The sequence below is a fragment of the Panthera leo genome, chromosome D1 (assembly GCF_018350215.1).
Source record: "Panthera leo isolate Ple1 chromosome D1, P.leo_Ple1_pat1.1, whole genome shotgun sequence".
Lineage (NCBI taxonomy): Eukaryota > Metazoa > Chordata > Mammalia > Carnivora > Felidae > Panthera > Panthera leo.
In genome coordinates this window covers 79,969,753-79,988,866 of record NC_056688.1, presented here as the reverse complement: position 1 = coordinate 79,988,866, position 19,114 = coordinate 79,969,753, and the positions used below count along the sequence as shown (strand labels likewise).

The 19,114-nt window shown below is 35.2% G+C and overlaps 1 protein-coding gene across 3 annotated transcripts in view; it reads right to left on the bottom strand.

The window, feature by feature from the left end:
* LUZP2 (leucine zipper protein 2) overlaps positions 1-19,114 on the bottom strand; it is a 490,860-nt gene that overhangs the window by 28,809 nt on the left and 442,937 nt on the right. The window contains exon 10 of one of the 3 annotated variants that reach the window (XM_042906256.1): positions 9,739-10,002. The exons of the other annotated variants lie outside the window; for them this stretch is intronic. Coding sequence (XP_042762190.1) covers positions 9,952-10,002 — 51 coding nt within the window. The 3' untranslated portion in view covers positions 9,739-9,951. Of the gene's footprint in view, positions 1-9,738; positions 10,003-19,114 lie in introns of those variants that run through there. 3 annotated transcript variants of the gene reach the window in all.

Genomic DNA, 19,114 nt, shown 5'->3' with positions numbered 1-19,114 from the left:
ATTACAGTTAAGGATATTGGTGGTTCTGGATTTTAGGTTATAATATTGTGATAATATCAATCTTCTTGGTACCAGTCTGCAAGACAGCTCATATCATATTAGTCATTGGTTTAAACATCTGTCTCTCTTCGTAGGTTGGGAACCCATGAAGTGAAGATATCATGGTTTATTCATTATTGCATCCTTTGAAGCTAGTACACATTTTGCACTCATTAAGTTCTGTTGTTCTTTTCATTACTAATTTAAGATACATTTCTTAGGACAAAAAATAAAATAAGAATTAAAGATCGGTACTAAATCAAGAGGAATAGAGATATTGATGCTTAGAGAAATCTTTCCAAAATGTGACAATCTTAATTACTTCCTGCAGCATGAGTGAACATTTATTGTGCATCCATTCTGTGACAGTGGTGTATTTGGAACTGAGATCAAACATTAAAACCGTAGTTCTTGATCTCAAAGAGCTACCATTAGCTCCTCATTAACTGTTCATCATGTCTTCTACCTTCCTAATAGCTCCTGATTTCATTCTGGGGGGTTACCTTTCATGGGATGGTGTTTCCAAGGAATTATTTTATATATCAAGTTCCCTGATCTATCAAGATGTTGGCACATGACCCAAGTGAGGTCATGAAATCTCCATTCTTAGAATTTAATATTGATTACATTAAGAGGAGGCTATAAATGGTTATGTACATTCTTTCCAATAGGGTGCTTTGCCCAAGTTGTTTCTACAATAAGACCCATTTTATGGTTCATACTCCCAGTCTTCTGAAGCAGCCTTTGTTTCTGCCCATCCCCAGATATGTTACCTCTGTCATTTCCTTGGTATTAGGAGCTCCTGAGGTTCTACCAATAAAGCCCCTTTATTTAATTTGGTAAGGGTCAGTGCTGGCTGCATGTAATCACAGAGGCCTGGATGAAACAGGAGTCAAATCAATAAAATAAAACTGACAGCATAACATAAGGGTTTAGGTAGAGGTTTTGCATGGAAACTAACAGGATGGAAAGCTAACCCAGCTAGAGAAGCTCAGAAGAATAATACCAGGCCCACCAATGATGGAGATTACATTTTAGGGTAGATGTTCAATATCCTCTTAAAAATATAAATATGTAGTGTATTAATAAATTATAATGTTTAATATTTTCTCATGGAAGTACTGTACATTTGTGAAAATGCTCCCAGATTTTGGTGGTAAGGCTGAGACAAGGAATATATCCAAAATAAAAGGTTTTATCTATCTATCAATCATCTATCTGTGTTTGTGGGCTTTTGCTAGTTTGGATAGATGATAGAAAGGTCTTCATTAATTATTAAAGTCACAAAAAGTTGAGGGAAAGGAATGACAGTGAAACTTTTCTCTTCCATACGTTTGCCAGGGATACCCTTGTTTCCACATATTAATAAATCAGGCTATCATGGGGCGCCTGGGTGGCTCAGTTGGTTAAGCATCCAACTTCAGCTCAGGTCATGATCTTAGAGCTCATGAGTTCAAGCCCTGCATTGAGATCTCTGCTGTCAGTGCAGAGCCAGCTTTGGGCCCTCTCCCTCCCTCTCTCTCTACCCCTCCCCTGCTTGCATGCACTCTCTTTCTCTCTCTCAAAAATAAAAAAAAAATATTTTAAAAATTAAAAATACATAAAAAAATTGGGGTGTCTGGTTTGGCCACTTCTTTATCAATACTAAAGTTATCTCAATTTTGCTGCAGGGAAAGACTTGTATATTGTGTATATTAATTACTTTTAACAACTGGAGGAAATGATACATTGCTTCAACAGTGTGAGTAACAAAGTATAAAAAGTTAAAATGCTTTAAATACAAAAATGTAGTATTTAATTGATGAACTGCTTACATTTAAACATAATAACATGCATTCCTTAAAATAGGCTTTTGATGTCAGTGAGATGCTCCTGGTGGAAAGAAGCCTTGTTGAGTCTCATGAATTAATACAGAATGGGAACTGACTTTCAGGGAAGATAATGTGTTTTTGGAGTTAAAAAATGAGGACTCAGATTCTGGACTAGCACACAAATAAATTGAGGACTTGGAAAACTTATATAATATTGAAGGGTCTCCGTACTCCATTGCCTTGCTAAATTAAGTCAAGAACACCTAAAGTGAAGTATGTTTTTCCTTTTGGTTGTTGTCATTTTTTTTTACTTTGTATTTTTAGAGCAATTTTAGGTTCACAACAAAATTGAGAGGTACAGAGATATTTTCACATAGTCCCTGTCACACACATGCGGAGCCCTCCCCATTATCAACATCACATGCCAGAGTGATACAAATGTTATGAAAGATAAACCTGCAGCACATCATAATCATCTAGTGTCCATAGTTTTCATTAGGGTTCACTCTTTAGTTTGGACTAATGTAGAATAACATATATCCCTCATTACATTATCAGAGTATTTTTCATGGATCTAAAAATTCTCTGTGTTCTGCCTATTCATCCCTACCTTCCTCAACCCTGGAAACCACTGTCCTTTTAATATTTTCCATAGTTTTGTCTTTTCCAGAATGTTCTATAGTTGAAATCATACACTATGTATCTATTTCAGATTGGCTTCTTTCATTTAGTAATATGCATTTATGTTTCCTCCATGTCTTTTCATGGCTTAATATAGCTCATTTATTTTTGGTGTGGATTCATATTCCATTGCCTGGATTTACCACAGTCTAGGACCAGATGACTTCAGTGGTGATTTCTAGCAAAAACTTAATGAATAATTAATACAGATCCTACTCAAACTCTTGCTAAAAACAGAAAAGTGAATGCTTGCAAACTCATTTCATGAGGCCAACATCACCCTAATACCAAAGTCAGACAAATACGCTGCAAGAAAAAGAAAGTTGCAGGACAATATCCCTGATAAACGTAGATGCAAAAATTCTCAACAAAATATTACAAATCAAATTCAAAACTACATTAAAAAGATCCTATACCATCATCAAGTGGGATTTATTCTATTGATGAAGGACGCTTCAGTATCTGCAAATCGTCAGTGTGGTTCATCACATTAACAACATGAAAGATAAAACCATAGAATCTTCTCAATAGATTCAGAAAAAGCATTTGTTACAATTCAACATCCATTTACTCTCAACAAAATGGGTATAGAGGAAACATACTTAAACACAATGAAGGTCATATATGACAGGCCCACAGCTAAAACAGTCAATGGTGAAAACCTAAAAGCTTTTCCTCTAAGATTAGGAACAAGACAAGACTATCCATGCTTGTCATTTTTATTCACCATAGTATTGGAAATTCTAGCCAGAGCAAGTAGGCAAGAAAGAATAAATAAAGATGTCCAAATGGAAAAAAAGAAGTAAACTTGCTGCTTTTCACACATGACATATTATATATAGAAAACCCTAAAGACTACTCCAAAAACCTGTTAGAACTAATAAATGAATCCATTAAAGGTGTAGTATATAAAAGCAATACACAAAAATCTATTGTGTTTCTATATACTAATAATAAATTATCAGAAAGAGAAATTAAGAAAATAATCTGTTACAATAGCATTAAAAAGTATAAAACTCCTAGGAATAAACTTAAACAAGGAGATGAAAGACCTGTGCACTGAAAACTGCAAGACATTAATTAAATAATTGCAGAAAGCACAAATACATGGAGAAATATTCCATGCTCATGAACTGGAAGAATTAATATTGTTAAAATGCCCATGCTACTACCCAAAGAAATCTAAAGATCCAGTGCAATCCTTAACAAAATTCTAATGAAATTTTTCACAGAAATAGGTCAAATAATCCTAAAATTCATGTAGAATCACAAAAGACCCCATATAGCCAAAGCAATCTTGAGAAAGAACAAAGGTGAAGGCATCAGGCTTCCCAATTTCAAACTATATAGTTTATAGAACTACAGTAATCCAAAACGTATGGTATTGGTATAAAAACAGAGACATATGGATCAATGGAATAGAACAGAGAGCTCAGAAAAATACCTCACATATATGTTCAATTAATTTATGATACAAATACCAAGAATATACAATGAAGAAAAGACAATCTCTTCAATAAATGATGGTGGGAAAATTAGACAGTCACATGCAAAAGAATGAAACTGGACTGTTATCTTATACCATGCACAAAAATTAACTCAAAATGGATTAAAATCTTGAATGTTAAGACATGAGACTATAAAATTCCTAGAAGAAAATGTAGGTGGTAAGCTCCTTGACATAGGTCTTGGAGATGATCGGACATGAAAAGCAAAGGCAACACTAGCAAAATTAAATAAGTGAGATTACATCAAACTAAAAAGCTTCTTCACGGCAAAAGGAACCATTACCAAAATGAAAAGGCAATACACTGAATGGGAAAATATATATATTTTTGAAATCATACATCTGATAAGGGATAAATAACCAAAATACATAAAGAGCTCATACAAGTCAATAGTAAATAAATAAACAAATAAAAATAAATAACAAAACAAAAAACCATACAATTAAAAAATGAAAATATCTGAATAGACATTTTTTTTCCAAAGAAGACATACAGATGGCCAACAGTACTTGAAAAGATGTTAAACATCACTAATCATCAGGGAAATGCAAATTAAAAGCACAATGAGCTATCACCTCATACCTCTTAGAATGGCTATTATGAAAATGGTAAGAAATAGCAACTGTTGGTGAGGATGTGGAGAAAAGGGGATTCCCTTGCACTGTTGGTAGGAATGTAAGTTGGTGTAGTCATTAGGAAAAACAGTACGGATTTTTCTCAAAAAACTTAAAAATAGAACTATTATATGATCCAGCAATTCTACTTTTGGGTATTTTCTGAAGAAAACAAAAACACTAACTTGAAAAGATATATGCACCCCCATGTTCATTGCAGCATTATTTACAATAGCCAAGGCATAGAAACAATCTATGTGTCCATCTATGGACGAATGGATGAAGAAATATACACACACACAGACACACACAATATTATTCAGCCATAAATAAAATGAAATTTTGTTACTTGTAACAACATGGTTGGACCTTGGGAATATTAAGTAAAATACGTCACACAGAAAATGACAAATACTATGATCTCATTAAAAACAAAAAAAGCAAAAACCAAGAAACAAGCTCAAAAATATAGAGAACCTATTCGTGATTGCCTGAGGTAGCGACTGGGTGGTGGGAGAAATGGGTGAAGGGGGTTAAAAGGTATACATTTTCAGTTATAAAATAAGTAAGTTATGAGGATTTAATGTACAGCATGGTGGCTATTGTTAATAATACTATAATGCATAATTTGTAAGTTGCTAAGAGAGTAGATCTTCAAAGTTCTCATCCTAAGAAAAAATAATTTTATAATGATGTACGGTGATGGACTTCAACTAGAAATTATTGTGATGATCCTTTTGCAATATATACAAATATCAAATCATTATGTTGTATACCTGAAACTAATATAATGTTATACATCAATTATATCTCAATAAAAAAATGAAAAAATCCAAAGGGGAATGGGTAAAAGGAGAAATCTGGATAGTGGCATATCACTGAAATTATATTTATTTTGTAATCATAATCTTTAATGTTGTGAATTTTTGAATTACAGGTTGAAAATAAACTTTCCTTAGGAAAAAAAAATAACAGATTGTGTACTTAGTAGGTTATATGGTGTACAATAGTGGGCCCACAAAAATATATATATGTCCTATGATAAAAGAGTAAATGTTATTTTATATGGCAAAGGATGTGATGAAATTAAGGTCTTTGAGAAGAGGAAATTATTCAGAGTCTTGTTCAATCAGGCTGCCATAACAAAATACCACAGACTGGGTGGCTTAAATAACAGAACATTTATTTTCTCACAGTTCCTGAGTCTGAAAATTCCCAGATCAATACCTAGCAGGGTTTGCTGTTGGTGAAGGTTTTCTTCTTTACTTGGACACTGATGCCTTCTAAGTTGTTCTCACATGGCAGAGAGAGAGAGAGAGAGAGAAAGAGCAAGCTCTCTGGTATCTCTTCTTATAATTCTACCAGATTAAGGCTGTAACCTTATGACCTTAATTACTTAATAACTTCCTTAAGGGCGCCTTCTCCAAATATAGTTAAAGCTCCAACATGGGAGTTTTAGGGGGGTACAATTCAGTCTGTACCACCCTGGATTATACGGATGGGCCCTAAATACCCTCCTAAGTGCCCATATAAGACAGAGGGAGATTTCATAAAGACACACAGAACACAAGGTAATGGCAGATGAGAATAGAGGCAAGAAGGATACAGTCACGAGCCTCGGAATGTTCACAAAGGCACCAGAAGTTGAGAATGTTCACAAAGGCACCAGAAATTGAAGGAGGCAGCAAGCACATTTTCCCCTAAAACTCCCAGAGAGAGTATAGTACTGCCAGATTCAGACTTCTAGTCTCCAAACATGTGAGAGAATAAATTTCTGTTATTTTAAGCTATCATCTTTCTGGTAACTACAGGAAACTAAACAACTACCCCTTCCAGTAATTTAGAAATGTCTTACTCATTTTCCTAGCACTTGAATATGTTCCATCATTCTATAGAAGGCAAAACAATTTTAAATGTCCTTAATAGTATATCCAAGGTTTTCTTGTCTTTTCTGAGGAAAAATCCCAAAGCCCAAACCTTTCAGATAGTACCGACAACCCGTCTTAAACATGAAAATTTCTATTAGAGAAACTGTTTTTTTTTTTAAATAAATAAAATGAGAATCCCTGACAGTATACTTGTCAAGAAAGAATTCTAGAATAAATGGCAAATCTTAGTCATTTCTATATTCTGTTGGAGAAACCGTAGCATATATATTACACATGTGGCTTTTCTCTAATTTAACTTGATTTTTATGTAGTGTGTACATATTTTTTTAACATAGCACATGAGGAAACTGGAATAGGTGATATGTGAAATTCTTTCCTTAGCAGTGGAAGCTTCCAGAAAAATAATCAGGGAGTGTGAAGGTGAATGACATGGAAAAACAGCTTTGATTCTGGGCTCACAAATAGTATCATCATGGTGATGATAAATTATGTATATGTGTATATACATATATAAATTATGTATATATATATACACATATACATATATATAAAACTATATATAATATTTATATCACAATATATTTCTTTCAACTAGTAAGCACTTTATTTTTTTAATGTGTATTTATTTTTGACAGAGAGAGAGAGAGACAGCATGAGCGGGGGAGGGGCAGAGAGAGAGGGAGACACAGAATCTGAAGCAGGATCCAGACTCTGAGCTGTCAGCACAGAGCCTGATACAGGGCTCGAACTCACAGACCACGAGATCATGACCTCAGCCGAAGTCAGACGCTCAAGTGACTGAGCCACCCAGACGCAGCAGTAAGCACTTTAATATAACACTTAATGGTCTTAAGATAAAATGGGATAGATTTCATTTCTAACCAATATTCAGTAACAGTGTTTATATTTACTTTCCTACCTGAAAAAATGGGGGGGGGGGGACTGGAAAAAAGAGGAAACGATGGTATGAAGAAAACTGACAGCAGATAACGAGGGGCAGTGGTACCTTAAAGACAAGACACAATTGAAATGCACAGGGCCTGTATCATGGGCAACTACAGACCAAGAGAAGGGTATTGAAGAACTGAAGCAGAAATGATGGGCACCAAGACTAATACTGTTAGGAATGAATTCTGCCAAAGCCTACACATGCAGTGGCCTCTCAAGACCAAACCATGGCCCCTATCTTTCCTGTGATGAGGACGATGAAGATGAGTGAAGAGACTGGAATTGCTTTGTTGACCTAATTTAGTTCCCAGGGTCTTAACAGAAAAATGAGATCATGAACTTTGTAAAGGCAAAGACAATGCCTCTTTTATCTCCACAACTCTTCACAAATAGCATCAAGATGGACAAAGAATAGAAACATCACAGAACTCTTCATCTTGTAACTCACCTGAACTCTGTGAGGCAGCTATTATTAGCTCCATCTTCTAGGCAAGGAAACAGACTTTGAGAGGTTCACTGAGTCACCCACATCAAACAGCTTTGGGATGACAGAACTAGTGATTAACCCAAGCTGTCATATTCCAATTTCTTTGTATCTCCAACTCCATCTTAATACCTCCCTACTAGAGATAATGGTTGACAGGATTCATAACCATTTACTGTATGTCCTCTCTTCAACCTCAAGTTATGTAATGACTTTCCCCAAGCATCTAGTTTCTGTATTATGTGCGATAGATGAAAAGGAGGGGGCCTTTACAGAGTACTCTTTCTGTAGTGTCTAGTTGCTACATTGTACTTTAACTTCATTAAAGCTTGCCTTGGGTTCAAGTAATTGCTCAAAAAAAAAAAAAATTAGTGGACATAAAATTACACTCTATTTGAAGAATATAAATACCCATATATATTTATTAAATTAAATTTGCCAAATACATTATTTTTCTGTATACTCATTAAGTTTGATCTAATAAAAATTTCTGATAGTTTTTATAGGTTGTTGATAAATGAAAGTCATAAGGCAAGGTGGTATGAATGTCATCCACCCATAATTTTCCCAGAACCATCCCTTTTTAAACTTTAGCTCACATATATAAAATGAGGCAAAGACAGTGACCAGAAAAACTGCATGTGGTGATAATTGAAACAATTTTTAGAGAGATGATTCAGAAGTTATAAAAAGAAAAAAAAAAGGTGAAAGAACAAAGCTTCTCCTTGTTCCACCTCCATGTCTATCCACAAGGTAAAATAATACGCTACAATCCAAATAAAATTTGTCATTAGCTAATATATCATTTTCAGAGTTCAGTTAATGCCCTTCTAGTTCTGTGCTTGCAATTCCACTAAAGTCCTTCTGCTTCTCTACAGCAGAAAACACACATCCTTGTCCTTGGTTACCTCTTATTTCCATTCTTATGGTATTTCCTGAATGACAGCTTTAACTTGAAAGCCCAAACTTCCAGACTTTTATTTCTCTCTAGTTCTTCAGTCTCAGATGGTTTACCAAAGTTAGATGATTGCTAAGAGGGAACACAAACCCTCTTGTGGGATTCTGTATAATAGAGTTATCTCTAAATAAGAGTCAACAAATCATTCCCTAAAAAACTAACAGAGCTGACTGGATTCTTAACAAAAACAAATCTTGGAGTTTGCTCAAATTTCAGTCTAAATGTGAGCAGAAGTTTTCTGTGATAAATTCTAGAAGTAAGCACTATCCCGATTACCAAAATTATTGAGTTTGCGGTGCCTGGGAGGCTCAGTCAGTTGAGCAACTGACTCTTGATTACGACTCAGGTCATGATCCCAAGGTCATGGGATTGAGCCCCGAAGCCGGTTTGGAGCTGAGCGTGGAGCCTGCTTAAGATTCTTGTTCTTAGGGCACCTGGGTGGCTCAGCCGTAAGTCACTCCTTTCACAAATAACTTCTAAAGACTGAGGCAGGTATGATAAGGGATTCTAAGGGATTGCTCTGTGGTTCCAAGGGAGCAAAAAAAGATGTAATGACACTTAATAACATTCCCAGGAGAGGAGATATTAGAATAAAGTTATATGGCAATTTTATGATAAATCTGCACGTCAACGTGTTAAACTATGAGGAAGAAAAAAGATGTATCAGAATCCCTATTTTTGCAGAAAAGAAAATTAAAACTCAGATGATGATTAAATCATTGTCCAAAGTCATAATGTTATGAAATTTGGTCCAATACCATTGCATTAATTTCCTAGTACTGCTATAACAAATCACAACACACTGATTGGAGTAAAGCAAGGCAATTTATTATCTTAAAGTTCTGTTGGTCAGATGTTTGACATGGTCTCAATGAATTAAAATCAAGGTTTCAGCAGGACTATGTTATCTTCTGGAGGCTCTAGAGAAGAACACAATTCTCTTTTTCCAGTTGCGATAGCCTACTCAGGTCCTTTAGCTGTATCTCTCATCCTTTGTCTTCAAACTCCACAGATCTTTATCACCCGTGTCTTTCGTAGCCACAACTCCCCATTTTTGCTCTTCTTGCCCACTTTAAAAAAAAAACATTTATTTATATATTTTGAGAGACAGAGAGAGAGCAAGCAAGCACAGGGTAGGGACAGAGAGAGAGGAAGAGAGAGAATCCCAAACAGCTTCCACACTGTCAGTGCAGAGCGTGACGTGGGGCTCAATATTGCCAGTGGTGAGATCGCGACCTAAGTTGAAATCAGGAGTCTGATGCTTAGCTGACTGAGCCGCCCAGGTGCCCTGCTTCTTTGCCCACTTTTAAGGTGTCCTGTTTTACTTTGGGCACACACAAATAATCCAGGTTAGTCTCCCTATTTTAAGATCAGCTAATTGGAAACTTCATTTCTGTCAGCAATCTTAGTTCTCATTTGCCATATAATCTAACAAAATCCACAATCTATTTCTAAATTAAAAAAATATATTATAAATAATTCATACATCTAAGAGGAAATCATAATGTAGCCTTCAAAATGCTATATTTTAAATTTTTGGATGTAGCCAAAGTAAACCCTTTGTAGGAAAATGTATAATTCTAAAATACTTACATCAAAAAAAGAGAAAAGGATAAAACTCTTAAGAAGTCTGAAAATTACCCAAATACAGGAAGAAAATGCTGACAATAAAGAGAGGAGGAAAAATTGTAGAACTAGAAAGCAAAACGAGACTAGAAAACTTAAGCAGAAAAAAATAATTCTTTAAGAAATATTAATATTAATAGACAACTTTGAAGAAATATTGATAGGCACAAATAAACTATTTGGAATGAAAAAGTTGGTATAACTATATTTACAGCAAAATTTTAAAAGACCTAGCAATAAAACCACAAATACTTTAAAGCCAATCTATTATAAACCACATATAAAATTGGCAAATTTCTAGAAAAATATAACTTTGCAAAACTTACTGAAATAAAAATGAGGAAACTAGTAATATAGTGAATTGCAAGTTACTGGAAAAATGTGCACTCTTTAGTAATTATTGAGAAAATCAATGGTACAGATTAACATTTAATTTGCATATCTAAACCACACTAGAATAATTCTATGTAGATTCAGTAATACAGTAAAAATAATCTGTAAAATATTTGGAAGAAATACAGAAGAACAGTTTTACGACTTCAGGGCGGGAAACTTTTTTTTTAAATAAAAAGAGCAATAAGGACTAATCATAAAGTAGATTGATAGGTTGACTTGACTACATGGAAATTTAGTCCTTTTTATTAAAAGACATCAAAAACAAAGTCAAAAAAGAAAAAAGCACACACAGGAATTAAGAATAGTTATTTACAAATAAAAGGAATGATATTCAGATGTATAAAGGATCCCTATAAATAAAAAAGTAATAGACAAAACTTAAGTAAAGAGAAAAGATATAGTCATGCTTCATAATGGGTAAAACAAATTTTGTGTTACATTAAGACAAGATATCTCTATCTCATTAGCAATCAAGAAAATGCAAATTGAGACTTAAGGGAGCTATCATTTTATACTAAATCAGCAAAATTTTTGCTTTAAAATAGACAGCTGGGGCATCTGGGTGCCTCAGTCAGTTAAGCATCTGACTTCAGCTCAGATCATGATCTCATGGTCCATGAGTTCAAGCCCCATGCTGAGAGCACAGAGCCTGCTTGGAATTCTCTCTCTCTCCCCCCACCCCTCTCTCTGCCCCTTCCCTGCTTGTGCTCTCTTTCTCTCTCCCTCTCAAAAATAAATAAATAAACATTTAAAAAAAATACACAGCTAATGTCAGTATTCTGATTATGCTCCAATCCTGTTTTTATGTTGGTTGGTGGACTTATGCGTGTTTATTACTATGTACACAATTTAGATGAAAACATAAAATAATTAAATGCTATTCCAGTTAAAAAACAGATCTGTCGACATAGAAATTGTTCATACTTTGTTAAAAAATAGTTCACAAATTGGTATCCACAGTGTCGTAAACTTTTGTGCAAAAATATATAAAAGTTTGCATGATATGTACAAAACAGAGTTTGTGAGAGAAAGTATGTGAGGCATTTTTTTTTTCCTAGCTGGGGCTATTATGGGATTGTTTTATGCTGTATGTATGTATGTATGTGTTTCTGCTTTGTTTTTTTCATGAAATAGCATAGACTTTTTCTATAAGAAAAAAAAGATAAAGTTATAAAATACTGCATGTAAGAGAAAGATTAATTCTAGTCAAAAATTTTTTTCAGTTATATGATGGAAAAATCAAGGCTAGATATTAGACTCAAGCCCTGTCTTACAGGATTGGAGTTTGATATGAGGAAAGATGAATTTGGGAAAAGGAGTCAGATTTCAGCAAAGGTCAAATGAAGACAGTTCTAGAGTGGAGTCTGTGGGAATTAAAAAATAGTACATGAACATGCCCCAAGGAAAAAGTTTCATTAGTGGAAAATATGTTATATCAAGTAGTTGATAGATCTGACTTCCAGACTGAGGAATTTAGACTGTGTCCACTAGGTAATGAAGAACTTAGATGGTATCTAAACAATTTTTTCATATCTCAACAAGCGTTAGACATAATTACTCATAGAATTGGTGCTTGTAACATCAGTCCTTGTTACACAATCCAGTTAACATTTCATATATATTTTAAAAAAGCAACAGCAGCTATGAAGATTGAAAAAGAAAGAAGTCTTCATGGGTATTTCTAAACTTCATTACCAAGTAATATGAAATTAGTAAAAAAAAAAATGAAGTCATAATAATATAAATAATAGCTTCATTATTTATTCAAGAGAAGAATTATTCCAAATCAACTATGAGAAATAGAATATGAGTGTTTCCAAGGTGTTTTGAATATGAAACTTGCTGTACTAAACGGAATGACTAATTACTCTATCAGTAATGTTTATTAATATTTCAAAAGGATGTAAATCCTTATTTATATCAGAAAGAATCATTTAACAGTAATTTGTTCTCCTATACTAATAATTGCCTAGGAATACTTAGAAAATACATTTCTTATGTCCTGTGGTATTGCTGATAATTTTAAGATCCGAGAATAACTCAGTAACCTGTTTGATATTATATATATGGATGTGTGTGGCCCATATGCTAATGGATTAGAAGAGTTCAGGGATATGTTTGATTAAAACTCAAAACAGGGGCTCCTGGGTGGCTGGGTCCATCGGTTAAGCGTCCGACTTCCACTCAGGTCATGATTCCCCCCGTTTGTGAGTTCGAGCCCCGGGTCAGGCTCTGTACTGACAGCTCAGAGCCTGGAGCCTGCTTCACATTCTGTGTCTCCCAGTCTCTCGGCCCCTCCCCTGCTCATGCTCTGTCTCTCTCTGTCTCTCAATAATAAATAAATGTTAAAAAATAAATAAATAAAACCCCTCAAAACAGTAAGGTTAATTAAAGTGGGAGTAAAGATTTTACTGGTTTAAAAAACTGAAATAACTAAAATAATTTTAAAGATCCTGAGTTTGCTTATTTATCTTTTTCTTTTTGTTGGGGTAGGAGAGATAACGTAAGAGTTTCTATTTATAGAGTCCCTTCCATATTCCAGAAAAGTGTAAGTTCATATGTGCTTGTATCTCAGCAACTAATCATGCTACCTTTTATGATTTTTTATTATTTTTAATAAATTTATTTTAAGTTTACTTATTTTGAGAGAGAGAGAGAGAGAAAGAGAGAGAGAGAGAGAGAGAGAGAGAGAGACAGAGAGAGAGCCTGCACCCAAGCTGGGGAGGGGCAGAGAGAGAGAGGGAGAGAGACAGAATCCCAAGCAAGCTCTGTGCTGACAGCGCAGAGCCTGATGTGGTGCTCGCACTCACAGACCCTGAGATCAAGACCTGAGCAGAAACCAAGAGTCAGAGGCTTGACATACTGAGCCACCCAGATGCCCCTAATCATTTAAAATGAGGAAACTCAATTCAGGCTTTAAGAAATTTGCCCAGATTCGACAGGTAGAAAAAGCATAGAGCCTACTCAAATATTCACTCTTTAATCACAGTGAATCCTAATATGGGACCATTATAAAATTTAATCGGGGAAAAAAACTGACATTTTAAGTCAATAAGCTTCCTTTGGTTTTGCCTACATTGTTTATATGCCACTACCCAAATAGAGCATTTTGCAATGTGACAATATTCACAATGTAAGCAATATTCACAATGTAACAACAATTCATCTCCAGAGGTCAATGGTTTGTAATTATGAAACTTTAATAAATCAATTCCAGTGCATAGTCTGAATCTTTACTATTAAATTTTCAAATATATTCCCTTTAATCTCATTTTAATAGAAATACAGAGAAGCTAAAAAGGTACTGTTCAGTAGTATTTCCTTAGAAACATAGAATGCCCAGATAACTTTCAAAGTCCCAGTCTAAATTCAATGTTGTGACTTTCAAACAATAAACTTTAAAATTGGGCTTCTTAGGGGCGCCTGGGTGGTTCGGTCGGTTAAGTGGTGAGTCTTGATCTCTTTTCAGGTCATGCATGATCTCACAGTTCATGAGTTCAAGTCCTGCATCAGGCTCTGTATTGATGGTGCACAGCCTGCTTGGGATTCTGTCTCTCCTTCTCTCTGCCCCTCCCCCTCTTGTGCTCTCACTCTCTCTCTCTCTCTCTCTCTCTCTTTGCCTCTTTCTCAAAAGAAATAAATAAACTTAAAATAAAATAGGACTTCTTTTTTTTTAAGAGTTAGGGCAAAACAAGGACATTTTTATTTAATTTATCTTTTTTAAATTTACATTCAAGTTAGTTAGCATATAGCACAACAATGATTTCAGGAGTAGATTCCTTAATGCCCCTTACCCATTTAGCCCATACCCCCCTCCCACCACCCCTCCAGTAACCCTCTGTTTGTTCTCTGTATTTAAGAGTCTCTTATGTTTTGTCCCCCTCCCTGTTTTTATATTATTTTAGCTTCCCTTATGTTCATCTGTTTTGTATCTTAAAGTCCTCATATGAGTGAAGTCATATGTTTTTTGTCTTTCTCTAACTTTTTTGCTTAGCATAATACCCTCTAGTTCCATCCACATAGTTGCAAATGGCAAGATTTCATTCTTTTTGATTGCCGAGTAATATTCCATTGTGTATATATATATATATATATATATATATATATATATATACATACACACACCACATCTTCTTTATCCATTCATCTATCGATGGACATTTGGGCTCTTTCCATACTTTGGCTACTGTTGATAGTACTGCTATAAACATTGGGGTGCATGTGTCCCTTCGAAACAGCATACCTGTATCCCTTGGATAAACACCTCGTAGTGCAATTGCTGGGTCGTAGGGTAGTTCTTTTTTAATTTTTTGAGGAATCTGCATACTGCTTTCCATGATGGCTGCACCAGCTTGCATTCCCACCAACAACGCCAAAGAGATCCTCTTTCTCTGCATACTCGCCAACATCTGTTGTTGCCTGAGTTGTTCATGTTAGCCATTCCGACAGGTGTGAGGTTGTATCTCATTGTGGTTTTGATTTGTATTTCCCTGATGATGAGTGAGGTTGAGCATTTTTTCACATGTCAGTTGGACATCTGGATGTCTTCTTTGGATAAGTGTCTATTCATGTCTTTTGTCCATTTCTTCACTGGATTATTTGTTTTTTGAGTGTTGAGTTTGATAAGTTCTTTATAGATTTTGGATACCAACCCTTTATCTGATATGTCGTTTGCAAATATCTTCTCCTATTCCATCAGTTGCCTTTTAGTTTTGCTGAACAAAATGGGACTTCTTAAACTGAGGTCAACTGATATTAAATTATAGGTATTATTTTTTGTGGAGAGAGTCCATTGCTTTTACAACAATAGTAGAGTGAGTCTGCAAAATCTCAAATGACTGAGGACAAGTGATTTAAAGTACATTCCCTTATTTTTGCCCCAACTCAAACTCCTTGTACACTCCCTTGCTCTTTAGGGTAGGAAGAAGTATGCCATTCATTTATTTGTTCATTCTTTCAAAACTACTTGCTGGGTGACCTAGATGTGCCCAGAATGTGGCAGACTACAAAACAGATGCAATCTCTATGCTCAAGGAGCAGCCAGTCTGCTAGAAGAACTGCATATAAAACAAGTAATTTCACAAAAATTTAATTAAGTACAAGTTGTATAACTACTATGAAAGATTTTTAAAAATTTTTTAATATAATTTATTGTCAAGTTAGCTAACATACATTGTCTACAGTGTGCTCTTGCTTTCGGGGGTAGATTCCCATGATTCATTGCTTACATACAACTTTGAGAGCACTGCACACAATAGAGTGAGCTGATCCATCTGGAGGGTCGGGTAAGTTTTCCTGAAGAAGTGGCATTGAAAACGAGGCCTGAAGGATGAGCAGTTCCCCAGGTGAAGAGGCCAGGCAGAACCTTCCAAATGAGGGAGAAGAATAGGTATGGGATTCTTCTTGGGAATACGTAAACTCTCTAACTTTAAGGAACCAAAAGAAAGCAGTATGCCCGAGGAAAGATGAGGAGTGATGAAAGATCCAGTTGGAGTGGTAGCCATGGATGTCTCGTTAATGTCTGCCTGATTCTCTTTCCCAACTTTGGCTTTTAGCTTTACCCCCAGAGGCATCCACATTTTATATAGTTACAGCTTTCTTCCCCAACTGACCTCACGCAGATGCCCTATGTCTCCCTATACCGCATCTTACAAAATCCTGACAGAGCAATGTGATGAAAGACAAAGCTGATATGGATCATGTTGATCTTCCTCTGTTGACTCACTTTTACATTCATGTTAACATAAAAATTCCTGGGTATGAAAACAGAAGCTCCTTCAAAACCGCTCTCCAACCTTTCTTTCTATACTTCCCTGTTACCTGGTTATAGTGATCACTGTCAATACTCAATATATCAAACACTCCCTCTTTCTCCTTCCTCTCTCAATCACATGTGTGTGAACACGTATGCATACACAGGGGAGCTGCACAGTGTTTTTAGGTCTTGCATTATTCGTTAACCGTCCCTTCCTGACTGTTCCTCTGCTCATGCTTGGTTCTACTTCTCCCAAATCCTTTTCCTGATAAATTCCCACTTACCCTTGAAACACTCTTGGAGTATATAACCTGCACTAATGAATCCTTTCAAATTCTCTCTTGGAAAATCACAGTTTTTTTTCACATTCTGTCCTTCCCAAAGACTTTTTGTTTTCATTGAAATATGTCATTTTCATTTCTAAAATGCTTAATTATCTTTCTCTTTAACTATACTGAAAACTCCATCAGTTAGAAATCATTCAGTTGCAAGTTATATAACCTCCCACTAAGAACAGCCTAAACACTAAGGGTTATTATTTCACATAAAGGAATCCTAATATAGTGAAGTTCTGAGGTTGGTTAATTCTGTAATCCAGGCATGGCATCAGGGTCCAGTAATTTTTCATCCTTCTGCTTACTGTTTTCAGAATATTCCCAAATAATTATAAGATGGCTATAGCAATTTTAATTTAATAGCTTTCTGAATTATTCTTTTGGCTATACATGATTATATGCCCCTTACATATTTCATCAGTTGTAGATGGTAGAGTCCAAGTAACAAAATAATTTTAAAAGTTATTAAATTAGACCCCAAGAGAAATTATTTATTCAGAGGGCCCTAATATATCATAAAGATACGCAAGGCTTCAAAGAATTCGAAGTATTCATATTCTCAAGAGATAATGGTTGTAGGGGCATGTGGGTAGCTCAGTTGGTTAAGCATCTGACTGTGGCTCAGGTCATGATCTCATGATTCGTGAGTTCAAGCCCCATGTCAGGCTCTGTGCTGACAGTTCAGAACCTGGAGCTTGTTTCAAATTCTGTGTCTCCCTCTCTCTCTTACCCTCACCCGCTCATTCTCTTTCTCTCTCTCTCTCTCTCAAAAGTAAATAAACATTTAAAAAATTTAAAAAAAGAGGTAATTTTTGTACTAGAGCAGCAGAGAGGAAAATACTATTTGCAGGTGATTAAATTTAGAATCAAAACCCATGTACAGCACTTCATATAGCAGAATCCATTTATTTGTATATATTCACTAAAAAAGGGAAAACAGCTCTATAGAGATGACAACAGAAAAAAAAGAAGATGCAATTGGTGAAACATAAAAGGATACATAGTGCTGCAATAAAGACTGATTCCTCCCAAATCAAGAAGAATGGGATTTTGTGGTGCCTGACCAGATCAGTCGGTAGAACACACAACTCTTGATCTTGGGGTTGTGAGCTCAAGCCACACGTTGGGCATAGAGCTTACTTCAAAAATATGAAGGTTTATTTATGTCTTCTTCCCATTTCTTCACTGGATTATTTGTTTTTTGGGTGTTGAGTTTGGCAAGTTCTTATAGATTTTGTATACTAACCCTTTATTTGATATATCATTTGCAAATATGAAGTGCTGATTCATAGAGGCACTTGTACCCCAATGTTTATAGCAACAATATAAATTGTCCCACCAACAACAATAGCCAAATTACTGAAAGAGCCCGAATGTTCACCAACTGATGAATGGATAAAGAAGATGTGGTTTATATATACAATGGAATACTACTTGGCAATGAGAAAGAATAAAATCCTGCCATTTGCAACGTGGATGGAACTGGAGGGTATTATGTTAAGTGAAATAAGTCAGTCAGAGAAAGACAGATATCATATGTTTTCACTTATATGTGGAACTTGAGAAATTTAACAGAAGACCATGGGGGAAGGGGAGGAGAAAATAATTTCAAACAGAGAGGGAGGCAAACCATAAGAAAACAAACTGAGGGTTGATGGGGGTGGGGTGACAGGGGAGAGGGAAAAATGGGTGATGGGCATTGAGGAGGGCACTTGTTGGGAAAAATAAAATAAAATACATAAAAATCAGAATGGACTTTTGTTTGAAAAACCTTATATTTAGCGTCAGAAAATTGAGTTCCTGAATAGGTTGGTTATAGCTGGATTTTTCTGGAGGAAAATATGGTCAATTAAAAATGGGGAGATGAGTAATCATATTTTATTAGAATATCACAAATGGAAGATATTCATTTTTGGACATTTCTTTTAAACATTTCTCAGAAAACGACTTTAGTTGTATGAATAAGTGTGTGGTATTAGACTAATTTTTCCAAGGTAAAGGTCTTTTGTTGCTGTTCTCTTCTGTGTCTATTATAGTAAGGCTACTGTGGAACCATTCCATAAAAATATT